At 37.0% G+C, this 14,165-nt stretch overlaps 1 protein-coding gene across 2 annotated transcripts in view; it reads left to right on the forward strand.

Moving 5' to 3' along the window:
- LOC149553656 (Rhodanese/Cell cycle control phosphatase superfamily protein) overlaps window positions 1-14,165 on the forward strand; it is a 139,942-nt gene that overhangs the window by 58,806 nt on the left and 66,971 nt on the right. For both annotated transcript variants that reach the window (XM_089789055.1, XM_089789057.1), the window contains one exon: window positions 2,456-2,547. In XM_089789055.1, coding sequence (XP_089645181.1) covers window positions 2,456-2,547 — 92 coding nt within the window. The remainder of the gene's footprint in view (window positions 1-2,455; window positions 2,548-14,165) is intronic.

Below are 14,165 nucleotides of genomic sequence, written 5' to 3' on the forward strand. Positions count from 1 at the left end.
CTGTAGTTTGTATCTCTTTCTTAATTCACAGAAATAGTTAGAATTCTTTACTTTTGGAAGTCTTTGTACCCCAATAGTAAAGGTTATTCTTTAGCATAGCTTAAGACCAAACTTAGAGCCAAACTGGTATGCTTTAACTAGCCTTTGAGTTAGTGTTGGTTTATCGGTATCACCGTTTACAACTTTAGATATAAGTGTAGTTTGAGGTTTCATCTTGCCCATTACTCGCTCCGTAGGTGAGTGGATTCTTTCCTGAAAGCTAAGAGGAAAGAATATTGGTAATATGCTTTCAAATCTCTCAACTTCTTGCTTACCTTGAGTTGATCCAAGCAATGGTGAGAAAGGGTAGCCTTCCCGTTAAGGTAGGAGAGACTCTGTCTCACATGTTGTGGCTGGTCTACCTATTTTGTGACTTAATTTTACCCAAAACTGTCAGTTGCAAAATATCCACCCAACAATCAGCAAGGAAATCACAGTTCAATACTTGTGTTCAGCGTTATGAAGTTCTATGGTATTATAGAAGATTCTCCATGGACATTATGACAAACACTTGACGCACTCCCCATTGAATTTCAATTCGCTATCATATTTCGGAATTTTAGCCCATACAGTAAAAATAGATTCACACAGATCAGAAAATATAATGATGACTACTACCTCATTCCTGATTCACTTCTTCAATATGATATATTCAGCTTATGTCAAACATAGAGACATATTGCATCACTGTTTACAGTAGTCAATGGTATTGTTTGCTCCTGTAAATGGACGCTTATTTTTGTATTAATTTTACCATGCCCAAATTGCTGCAAACTGATATAGACTCCTGCATAATCTGTATAGTGATGAGACAGATTGTCTGGCCGCTCAAATATCCCTTGGTGAATGGCAATGTAGGCAACGATTTATATGTTTATGCTGGGCAGTCATCCCCAATACACATTGGCTTCGAACTCTTCATATACTCTCAGCATATTGATATTGCACTCACGTGGGTTGGCCTCATACTGCTTGGCATTAGATGTTCTTGCCAACCTCGAATGCCACATGCCATTATTTTTAACTGCTGTTAGAGTGCATCTAAACCAATCAATTTTGGAACCGTTCCTTTCCTCCCAAACTTTGATCTGCATTGTAGTCTTTATTATCATTCGAAATTATTACTTGTATATTCGTTAGTGAATTCTGCTATTAATTCACCTCTCATGAGAGGTTTGGGTTTTTGTCCAACCTCTTGGTTCCAAGGGGTTTCATCCTCAGAACAGTCAGTCACTGTTACCAGCAACAATGGGAAGACAACACCATTTATAAAAACTCTTTAGGTGGTTGATATGCCAGCACTAAGCAATGTGGAAAAAAGTCACTTAAACATTTAAATGTCACTTTTAATTATAATGTTATTTGATAACATAAAATAACTTTAGCAATGTTAAGCCCATTAAATACTAATTATTTTTCTCTGTTACTTCATAAATAAATCCATGACTGGGAATGCATACCTTTCAACATCCAATTAACCTACTAGGATGAGGAAAAAAGGCTAACCAATCTCCCACAGAATCACAGAAAAGAGGGGGACATTACAATCTTCATTCTTGAGGTTCATTCCTAATTTCTTCAATTAAGTAATGCAAAGCTTACTTTAGCCAACTTAGTGATCATTTGGTTCAGTTCCAGAAAAGAGAACTTGGTGACAAATGGAAACCTTAGATGAGGTATCTCTTGGGTTTTTGAATTGTATATTTGATTGAACTTAAATTAGATATTCAATTAGATATTTTTGGTAGATGGATAAGTTGATTGAGTTCCGTATTGATTGGGTCTCGAAGTAATGAATGTTAAGTGATATGTGTCTTTGGGCTTGGCTTGACATTAATCTTTCTTCATCATAGACCTGTTGCTTTGGTTTGATTTCTAACAGTAAACACTCTTGCAATGAAGATTTGTCTTATTGTAGTTGTTGCTGTGGAAGCATCCTGATGGGTGTATCTATATCGAACATGTTGTATATTGTTTAGCTAGGAACATATCTGTTTTCTAATTGAAGCTTATGAATCCTATGATTATTTTCCTTCAATTCTTATTTGATTTTTGAATGACTAGAGCAGCTTAAACTCATTTTTGATTTTGAGAGACAGAACCAAACCGAAAAGCTTGGACTTTTATTTGTCCTTTCACAGATTTGCATGCTTTAAAGAATTTTGATGCTCGTCATTGTAATTTTTGAATAAAAGAATCATTCCATTCAAAAGTTATCAATTACTTTTCTGGGACTGATTTTCAATTAGTCTTTTGGTCAAAACTTAATCATTCTGCGACCCACATAAATTGGTTTTGAACCATTTCTTCACAAATGCGAGTCTTGTAGAATTCTTTTCACCATTGTTGCCTGTTATTAAAATTTTACGAAAGCACTATTTGCTTAAGCTTATGTTCAACATTTCAATTTGAGCAGGGTATGAATGGGATATCGGCCATTTTCAGGGCTCAAAGAGACCTGATGTTGATTGCTTCAGGAATACGACATTTGGAATTTCAGATATAGAGGTATTAAACAGATCAATCAAATACTGAAGTCAATAAGTGCTTTTGAAACCAACATTTTCTTCAGATTGTTGCTTAAAAAGGTTTAGATTGTCAATGAGTGCAAAATAAATACACACAAAACAACATGGCATGCTTGAATGAATGTCTCTGAAACGAGTTCTTTAACTTCTTTTGTCTAAAACTGTTTTTAGTGCATATTTTTCAGATATCAATAATTATTTATATGATTTTCTCACATAAACCATTTGTCGGAAACATGAACATGTTTTGGCACAATACTATTAGATATATCCTTTTATTTGTTTGTTGGCTTCAGCCAATTACCAATAATGACAAATCTAGTTTAGGCTATTAATGACTTGCATATTCAGTGAGAAAGATAAAACTACCTAGGCTCCCCAACAATATATGGTCTAAAAAATGATGTCGAACATTACGCTTTACTAGGAGAATAGACAAACCTGCTTGCTTCCACCAACTTGCACTTCCTTTAAAAGAGAAATAAAATATAAGAATTTTAAATAGCAAATTTTCACAGCTTGTTTTTCGTAGAAACATGCATGCCGTGTTCTAAGCATGCCACCTCATGGTTGTGACAAGGGACTCCCCATGGAGCCCAAGATGGACAAAGTGGGCTGGCTTTGGGCTTAGGAAGGATAGGATTGCAGGGCACATTTTCTAAACACTCCTCACTGTCCCACTCCCTACCTCGGTGAATGGGTATTCAATCATTATAAGTATTTTAGGAAAGGTAGATGGAGAATGGTGATAGTACCCCACACTAGGTAGCCCACCTCATATGCATAGCAAGTGCCACATGAGGCCAAGGGGGACCAGTGTACCTTCTCTTAGGCCTAGGGTAGAAGGTTTCTGGGAGTAGTGTACGCAACCTTATCACTTCTACTGTTGGGTCAGCTTCAACAATCTATCTAATTGATTTACATCACTTATATATGTATTTATAATTTCAAGAAACCTAACTTTGACATTATGATAACATATGAATCCTAACTACATTGAAGGATTTCATGTTTGGGATTACATAACTTAAGAAATCTTAGATATGGTAAACCCTAATGCTAGCTTTGTGCAATTATAATTTTTATGGCAATATAGAATAGGGACATTACATTCTCATCTCCAAGTTCATCCTATCAAATTGTTCCAAGTATACATGTAGAGTCCAACTAATGTCTCTACTTAACCTATTTTCTATTGGTCTGTAAATTTAAGAGAAGTTTCTCATTGATCCACAAGGTGGTGCTTCATTGTAATTGGTGAGCATTAAATGCATGTAAATGGTAGTTATATTAGGGTTATGTTGACTTAATCTTGGTCATTTGTAAAGGGAGATTTGTAGAGTTTGTTTCTATAATGCTTCAAGAATTATCCCTTCTTCATTGTCGTTATCATGATTAGAAGGATTCACTTAGGTTAGAAGAGGTAGATAAAATTATTTTCATGGCGATATTCAATCTCAAGTATTTCGAGCATGTGTTGAGAACTATGGTCTATGGGTATGACCACAATACACACAAGTCCTTTGTCGGATAGTTTTATGTAGAAATGTATTATCTTGCTTACCTAAAGAAATCAACAAGATATTTTGTGTGCCATACAAAGGTCGTTCAGCCATGAAATCCTCTTCAAAGATGTTTGAAAAAGATAAGGAGTTGTGATGCAGGAGCATCTTGGGTTGCTTGGCTATCCTACATATTTTCTAAGTTCCTTAGTTTCTGCCGAGTTGCAATGCCTTGCATTGCCGAGTTCTCTTCATTTGCTGAGTTCATAGTTGCTGCCGAGTTATCCTATGATTGCTGAGTGTTCTTTGGTTGCTGAGTTCTCCTGTGGTTACCGAGTGTTCTTTGGTTGCCGAGTTCCCCTGTGGTTGCCGAGTTCCTTTGGCTGTCGAGCTAGTTTGGATGCTGAGTTCCTTTGGTTGTTGAGCGTTGCTGAGTTCGCCGAGTTGCAACATTTTGCTTGGGCCTTCGTTTGCTGAGTTGTCTGTGTGCGGTTTCTTGTTGGAGCCAACCTTTGCATTTAATTTAGTGATAGGTGTTTGCTGAGAGCCGACTTGTGGCTTATTCTAGCATTTAATGTGAGAGTTTAATTTGGTTGTATTTGCAACAAGTCGACTTGTGGCCGTGCATGTATTTAAAGAGATCTTTGGTAGAGAGTTAGAGAGAGAAGTTAGATGATAGAAGATAGTAGGAGTAGAAGCAAGCTGAGACGTGAAGTTTGATCATTGAAGATTGTAATTGTTTGTAATATGGCCGTAACCCAGAAGGCCTTAGAACTTGGCATGTATTTGATATCTTTGATGAATATATGAAGGCATTTTGTTCCTCTATCTCCCAAGGATGCTGTTATTTGGTGTTTGTTTTCCGTTGTGTTTACTCTAGTAGGTGGCTGGATAGCTGGGTGTGCCTTTGGCCTTGGTTATCTCATCCCTCCCTACGTCAGTTGCTATTAGAGCAAGGTTCGTCCTTGTGGAGATTGGATCGAGTAGAACCCTAAGAGAATTTGGGTTGTAGGGTTGCAGATCTGCGGATTTGACATATAACTTGCAGAGGGTTACGATCTTGCAGGAACCTGATTGTCAAGATGGTTCGAGGTAGAGGAAATGCTGATAATGTCGTGTTAGATACAGTGAGATAGATTGCAACTAGATTAGATGCTGTAGAGATAACCCAGAGAGGAGGAGCGCATTTGGATCATGTGAGTGATGATGAAGCAGCAGCACCAAACCCTAATCCAGAACTTGAGGAAGACCAAGATGAAGCAAGGTTGTTGAGAGTGTTTTCTAGAGCACATTCAAAGCCTATTGTTGAAGTTGGTCCTTATGATGGAAAATTGGATACCAATGTCGTGTTGGATTGGATTTCTGAAATGGAGCAGTTCTTTGAGTATGAAAACACCCCTAATAATAGGATGGTGAAGATTGTAGTTACTAGGTTGAAAGGACATCCCTCATTGTGGTGGGAGCATTTGTAAAGTGATAGACAAAGGAGAGGAAAGGAGAAGATTAGGACTTGGGTAAAGATGGTGAACAAGGTAAAGAACAAGTTCCTTCCTGCTGATTACCAAGTTAGTTTGTTGAGAAAAATGCAAAATTTGAGACAAAGAGACATGACTATGAAGGAGTATTTTGAAGAATTCTATAGATTGGACATCAGATCTAGACATGTGGACAATGATGTTGAGAAAATTGCAAGGTACATAAATGGATTGAGATCTAGAATTCAAGATGAGATAAGTTTTGTGAAATTGGAAAGTGGAGGAAGCATATCAATATGTTCTGGTAAACTTGTTGTATCTCTTAGCAGAGTTGTTATTTTGAGAATCGAGGTTGAGGATGTGAAGAAGACATGTTGGTGATGACGTGGCTAAGTTTGCTCATCATAATATTGCGTGTATGGAAAGTTATTCAATTTGCAAGGCAGAAGACTAATGTTATCACTAAGTGTAACGTGTTCTTAATGTGGTCCTATAATGATTAATTGAGAAGGTCTAACAACTGACTTAGGGAATTGTTTTATGGATTCGGTATAAAGGAAGGACATTTTCCTTTATCATGAAGTATGATATTTGTATGAAATTGTATTAATGCGAAGTGATTGCAAGCACTAGAGGGAGCGGAATGCAAAGTTGAGTAGAGCAGAGTGGGAATGAAGGAAACTTCATTGCTGAGGTTTTGCTGAGTGATCCGAGGTTTGATATTTGGATCCGAGGTTCATGACCTGGTCTATAAGGTTTGACAGTGATTGGTTTGGTTGGCAGAACAAAGGAAAGAGGAACATAACAATAAATTACTTGTTTAAGTAGTGAGCTCTTTTTGTAGTTGAAATTGCATGTTTGGGCCGTGGGCTCATCTTGCATACATTGTACTATAACTCCTAATGGGGTTGACACAACTCCTAATAGGGTTTGAATCTCCTAACAGGGATCCAAAGCCTCCTAACAGGGACTCATATGTACTAAATGTTATAATAGACTCGTAACAGGGTCCATCCTCTAACAAAGAATATTTATATTAGTACATCATCTTGTGGGCATCATTCCCACCAGGTTTTTCCCTTTGATCAAGGATTTCCCTAGTCAACAAATGTGGTGTAATTGTTTATATGCATCTTTGTATGGTTGCTGTTTACTTTGGTTGAATGGTTAAGTTTGTTTAAAGAAGATAAATGGTTTAATTGTTGGCTAACTGATTCACCCCCCCCTCACCAAGATGATTCACCCCCCCCTCTCAGTTATCTTGGTGGACTATTGTTTCTAACAATTGGTATCAAAGCATTAGGTCCTTGAAGATAAAGTTTAACAACTTTGGGAGATCCATGACAAGCATGTTCATGAAAGATAGTCCTACATCTTACGGAGGAAATTTCAACACTCGGATAATGGAAATTCTTGGTGAGTTATCAGATTTGTGTAAAGAACAAAGCATTGAGTTTTCAGATCTAGAATCCTTCTATTGTATTCAAAAGAATAGAAGATCAAGCAAAGATAAGTCCGAATTTGAAGAAGACAAAGATAAAGGAAGGTATTGATCTACTTACAAAAAGAGAGCCAAAAGGTATGAAATTTTTTGTTTTTTTGAACATGTAAAGAGTTTGGTCATTTTTTGTCTAGATGTCCTAAAAGATTAAAATTTAAGGAAAACTAGAAAGAGTCTACTTTTTGATAAAGTTGAAGAATTCAGAGGAAGTATGGAAAGATCCTTGAAAGATAATGTTAATGAGTCTAGATTGGTTAATGAAGAGCAAGTATCAGAAGAGATAGCTTTGGTAACCATTATGGAAAGTGCAAATGTAAGAATTGATGAGAAATTCAAGATACAAGAGAGTACGTGATTACAATTTAGATGATGATGTTGTTACTAAACCAAGGAATGATGAAGTATTTCTTGAGACTAACAATGATTTGCAGAATCAAGGAGAGTCAAGGTAGGAACAAAGCTCAGAACCTTTAGTAGAGCCAAGAGTTGAGATAGCAACTCCTACTTCGGGAAAGACTATGATAAAGAATCACCCATCCGAGCAGATCATCGTAAGAAAAGATAAAGGTGTGATGAAAAGAAGCAGAGTCAACGAAGAACTATGTTTGATATCTCAAGTTGAACCTAAAAATACAGAGGAAGCATGTAAAGATGATTATTGGAAAGAAGCTATGAAAGAAGAACTAGAGCAAATAGTAAAGAATGAGACATGGGAATTGGTCCCCAGACCAGTAGACAAGAATGCGATAGGAAGTAAATGGGTATTCAAGAACAAGATGAATGAACAAGGTGAAGTTGTAAGGAATAAAGCAAGATTGGTATGTATAGGTTATTCACAGCAAGAAGGAATAGACTATGAGGAAACCTATGCTCCAGTGGCTAGGATAAAAGCAGTAAGATTATTCTTAGTGTATGTAGCACAAAAGAAATTCAAAGTGTATCAGATGGATGTCAAGTTAGCATTTTTGAATGGAGAACTTGTTGAAGAAGTGTACATAGAGTAGCCTAAAGGTTGTCCTTTGATAGATGATGAGGACATCGTAGGCAAACTAAAGAAATCATTGTATGGCTTGAAGCAAGCATTGAGAACCTGGTATGCGAGGTTGGAGAAGCATTTGACAAAGCTTGGATATAGCAAAGGTATGGCAGATAGTAATCTGTATTGGAAAGAAACTGATGATGGTTTGATGATTTTGGTAATATTTGTTGATGATATCATATTTGGAGGAAATGATGAAGAAAGTAAGAAGTTTGCAGAAGAAATGAAGAAAGAATTTGAGATGAGTATGATGGGAGAAATGAAATATTTTCTAGGATTGCAGATTGTATAGAATAAAAAAGGAATGAGAAATGAAATATTTTTTAGGATTGTAGATTGTACAGAATAAAAAAGGAATCTTTATTTCTCAAAATAAGTACCTGAAGGATTTACTGAAAAGGTTTGGTTTGGAAACATGTAAGCCCGTTGGGACACCTATGGTAACTGGACACAAGTTATCTACAAAAGATAAGACACCTATTGTTGAGCAGAAAACGTACAGATCTATGATTGGAGGATTGCAATATTTGACTTACACAAAGTCGAATATAGCAAATGCAGTTGGAATTGTTGCAAGATTCCAGGCTGATCCCAAAGAAGCACATTATGCAGCAGTCAAAAGGATATTTAGATATCTAAAAGGAACATCAGAGTTTGGATTGTCGTATGACAGATCTAATAATTTTACTCTAGGTTCTTATACTGATGCTAGTTGGGCAGGCAGTATGGATGATAGTAAAAGCACCAGTGGTGGAGCCCTCTTTCTTGGAGGAAGATTGGTTTCTTGGCTAAGCAAGAAGTAGGATTGTACCTCACAAAGTACAGCGGAAGAAGAATATGTTTCAGCAGCAAACAATTGCAATCATGTTGCTTGGATGAAGCAGATGCTGAAGGATATAAGGATGGAAATTAGTGAACTTGTTGTCATACACTGTAACAACACAAGCACGGTAAATATGTCTAAGAATCCAGTATTGCATTCAAAGACTAAGCACATTTCTATCAAGTATCACATGTTGAGAGAGAAAGTTGCAGAAAAGGAAATTAGATTGGAGTATGTGAGCACAAAGGAGCAGATTGCAGATATATTCACTAAGCCTCTTCCCAAAGAGACTTTTGAGTATTTGCGAGGAATGCTAGGGGTTATGCCCCTTCCTGCATCAGAGTAGAGATGCAAGAGTGCATCAGTCCAGTGTAATAGAGCACCGTTGTTTGTCTAGACTGAATGTTGATGCTTCCTGTATGGGGGAGTATCTGAGATGGATAGAGTCATCGAAGACTCTTGTTGACTGTTGTTTTGAACAGTGTCTTTGGACACTTGAGCTAGTAAGAATCAGTTGTTGCAGAGTTTGATGCAGTGAAGTTGGTTGCTGAAACCTTTGACATTGATGTCAATGGGGGAAAAGTTTGGCATGAAAACTAACATGACAATTGGGAGAAGTTTGGTATGAGTACCATATGTTTGGAAGACGTACAACATGGAATGACAGTTTGATAGAAAGCACATTGAGGTATATCAATGGGGAGAATGATTGATGAAGAGGATTGGAAAAGTAAGATGAACCATCTTTTGTTGGTATTCTTGGAATTAGATGTTTTTCATTTATGTTGTCATCAATGCCAAACGGGGAGATTGTTGAGAGATTGTTGAAAATATGAATGTTGATGATATTTCTATGAGGGAGTATTGTAGATATGTTACTATGATGATATGTTACATTCATGACTGAGTTTGTTATTGATGTCAACATAGCAGTTTTCTGTTGTATCTGATATAAGAACAACAGAAAGATCAAGTTGTTACGGACGACTAATTGAGTATTCTAACTATTCGAGGTTATGAGAGAAACATTTGAGTATGTGGTATATGTAGATAACATCAGAAGAAGAAATGATAAGTTTGGAAGAAGTTATGTAAGTTTTGGTGATGTCTGTTCTGAGATAGAGTTTACAAAGGCATGTTCTGGTAAACTTGTCATATCTCGTAGTAGAGTTATTCTGAGAATCGAGGTTGAGGATGTGGAGAAGACATGCTGGTGATGATGTGGCTAAGTTCGCTCGACATATTATTGCGTGTACAGAAAGTTATTCAAGTTGCAAGGTGAAAGGCTAATGTTATCGCTAAGTGTAACGTGTTTCTTAATGTGGTCCTATAATGATTAATTGAGAAGGTCTAACAGCCGACTTAGGGAATTGTTTTATGGACTTGGTATAAAGGAAGGACATTTTCCTTTATCATGAAGTATGGTATTTGTATGAAATTGTATTAATGCAAAGTGATTGCAAGCAACAGAGAGCGGAATGCGAAGTTGAGCAGAGCAGAGCGGGAGTGAAGGAAACTTCATTGCTAAGGTTTTGCTGAGTGATCCGAGGTTTGATATTTGGATCCGAGGTTTGTGACCTGGTCTACAAGGTTTGACAATGATTGGTTCGGTTGGCAGAACAAAGGAAAGAGGAGCATAACAACAAATTACTTGTTTGAGCAGTGAGCTCTTTTTGTAGTTGAAATTGCATGTTTGGGCAGTGGGCTCATCTTGCATACATTGTATTACAACTCCTAACAGGGTTGGAATCTCCTAACAAGGAGTCATATGTACTAAATGTTGTAATAGACTCCTAATAGGGTCCATCCTCTAACAAGGAATATTTATATCAGTACATCATCTTGTGGGCATCATTCCCACGAGATTTTCCCTTTGATCAAGGGTTTCTCTAGTCAACAAATCTGGTGTAATTGTTTATGTGCATCTTTGTATGGTTGCTGTTTACTTTGGTTGAATGGTTAAGTTTGTTTAAAAAAGATAAATGGTTTAATTGTTGGTCAATGGTTTCAAATTATCAATGAAAAAAATCATTAAACAATGTGGGCCACCCAATGAAATGTCCCATCAATCATTCAAGTCCAATATAAATAGGGGTCCACGTCCTACATTAAGGGGACTAGATGGTGATAGGAAAAGTGTATAAGAAAAGTAAGAACATTGTCTTAAAGAGGAGGACGAGAACATAAGAAACAGGAAACACAAAACTTGGAAGATACTAAATAAAACAGATTTTAAAAAGGAAGACACCAAATAACAAATAAGAGAAAAGTATAAGGGAACACAAGATATAAGGGATTAAGGGGCCCATTGACAAAGAAGCCCATGCATATAGTCATCGATTTCGAGGTACATGTTAACTTTGAAACTATGCTTAAAGAATTATATATATATATGGTGAAAACTCATTTCTTTAGATAATATTTCATTTATCTATAAAAAAAGGATAATGTGTAGATTTATTTTGAAGAATAATAATAATGTCCCTTATGAAGGGAAGATTACAAACTTCTAGTGTGAATATCAAAGATGGGTGCAACACCCATTTGGCTGACTCGATGGAGTAGAATACAAACTCTTAGTGTCAATATCAGAGATGGGTATAATTACTTGTTTCACTGACGCGATAGAGATGGATACATACTATCGGTATTAGAGATGGCGTAATGTTCATTTGGCCAACACTACCCAATGGATACAACCTCTATAATGTTGGTATGTGAGAATTATCTTCATTTGACGAACATGCATGGGGTAGTATAATGTTAAGAATATTCTGATGATGTCAACATATGCATATGTGATAAGGCTTTGGATAGGGAATGTCCCTTTCAAAAAGAACCTTAAGGGGTGCACTCTAGAGAAGACGACAGACTAAGGGTTAGGAAGCCTGATCTAGAGATGTATTTAGGGTTGGGGCTAGGATAGGGGGTAGAATAGTATACTTAGATTTAATATTGTTTAAATTCTAACATTTATTTTGCAGGTATTTCTTATCTCAACCTAACCCTAATAGTAGAGACATTACATGCGTTAACATAGTTTGAATAGTTCATGGCAGAGGTCATGCATGGCAACTTACCTCCAGTAGCAATTATGACTGAAGCTCCAACTATTGTAACCACAATTGCACAAGTCGATTCGGTATCCACTTTGGTTACCACTATTGTTGTAGACTCTCCTTCCTTCAAACTTGTTCCTTGGCTCACTACGATTACTTAAAAGAGGAAGAAGGAAGAACTTCCAGCCGAGGACCATGACTCTAACGTGGTTACAAAGACTAAGGTTCCTAACATCAAAAGGGCAAAAGTGGTGTCAAGGATCTTGGTGATTATAACACTAAGTATGTAGAGGTAGCTGAGCCTCTCATTGAAAAGCCAATGGAAGAGAAGAAAACTGATGATTACAAGTTCACCACAATTGAACTTGGTTGACTGTCTTTCTTGGCTTATTAGTAGGATGCGCGTGATCCTCTCAACTTGTTCACCCAAAAGAATGACAAGCTATGGAAGGAAAAACTGGATCAAAGAGGAGAACTAGACTATATGACATCATTGAGACGATGAAGGCCTCTTCTCTAACAACCGAGTCTTCAAAGCATGCTGTACAGATCGAGAGAAAAGCTAGGGCTATGGATAATTTGTGTGAGTGCTTGAAATATCAAGGAGGGGTTGTGATCAGAGACAATTTCAAAATATTGAGGCGAGGAAGGGATATTTCAGCCAGTTTGAGGTGGCTTCTCTATGTTACTGGGTTTGCACCCTGTAGCCTAGATTTGGGTTCGGGTTCGCACGGGTTTGGATTTGTGTCCAGGTTTGCTGCGGCTTTGGGCAGGGTCTGGGTTTTCGATTGTGGGTTCTTCCAAGTCCTTGCTGGCACGAACCTGAGCGAACCCATGACGAACCCAAGAAGACTTGCAGCAATAGGGTCCAAAAAATGAAATAAAACAACTTAAAATAATGTTGTTTTTAACATTTTTTTATGTAACCCTAAAATGAGCCTAGTGAAAAACATTTCACTCATCTAATCTCTCATTTTGGTGTACCCATTTTGTAAGTTTTAAGAGAAAGTTGTAGAGATTGTTTGTTCCAAGGATGAGGATCCAGATATAGTTGTAGTCAGGGATCAAGCCATTGGTCCCTCTTCATTTGATGACCCATTTGACTCTTGAAGGGCATTTGATATTATGATTATTGATAAACTATTAAACATTTTCCATTTATCATTATGTTTCAAACTTTATTATTTGATGAACTACTCTGTTTTGAAATTTCATTCTTTAATTTAGTAATTCAACATATGATTTTCTTTACAATCATGAACATAGATTAATGAGCGGGCATTTAATGTTTATCTTTGACATTTGGCATTGATCAATAGTCAAGCAACATATATTCATACTATGAAATGACTAAGTTTTGCAATTATGCACGTTTCTCTTATTGTTTTGTGTCTATACACACACACAAACACACACACGAACCCAAATGAGAATTTTTTCCCCCTTCAAACCCACGATCCTAAACTCAAACCTGAAGTCGAACCCGAATTCATCCCTGAACCCAAATTAGTAACTTAGGAGCTTCTTGATTCTTTCCATCAAGAATTCAAATCCCTTTAGATGAACTTGAATGTGTGGAGGACTGCGACTGAGGTTGACTCTGATGTTTTGTGTGATTATGGAAACGTCTCTTCAGTAGAAATGTATGTAAGAAACTAAACCCGTACAACAATGGAAAATAGTGATTCAACTCAATCTATGGTTAGAAGTGGTGGCCATGGTTTTACCTCTGCATTTTTAACTCCATGATATAGTAGAATAACAATGTAATAACATGAACTATCAAAAACTTAGAATTTGTACTTTTCTTTCAAACACAATCAACGGGATATAAGTTACTTGAGTTACATTTCATGAGGGATTGTTTAGCAACAATACTTAGAAACGTCTATACAAATCTGGACTTATAGACTGGACGTTTTACAAAATGAATATACTTGGTTGTTGTGAATGACCTATATCTTCATGCAGATCATGACAGTGGATAGAGTTCGTTGCCAACTGGCTTAGTTTAGACTCTTGATGGCCTGTGTTAACATTCCCAATGCTCCCGATTATGCTGGTGTCACACGGGCCTGTTATTCCAGTTGTGCTACCCGTAGTCTGTCCGCAGTTTCCCTAGATGGAATTCAGGCCTCTTATCTCCTCTCTTTTTGCGGTGAGATTGTTTAATACTGACACCTTCAATTCCCCCACGTT

Source organism: Cupressus sempervirens, chromosome 6, assembly GCF_028749045.1.
Source record: "Cupressus sempervirens isolate cs-2001-9-10 chromosome 6, ASM2874904v1, whole genome shotgun sequence".
Lineage (NCBI taxonomy): Eukaryota > Viridiplantae > Streptophyta > Pinopsida > Cupressales > Cupressaceae > Cupressus > Cupressus sempervirens.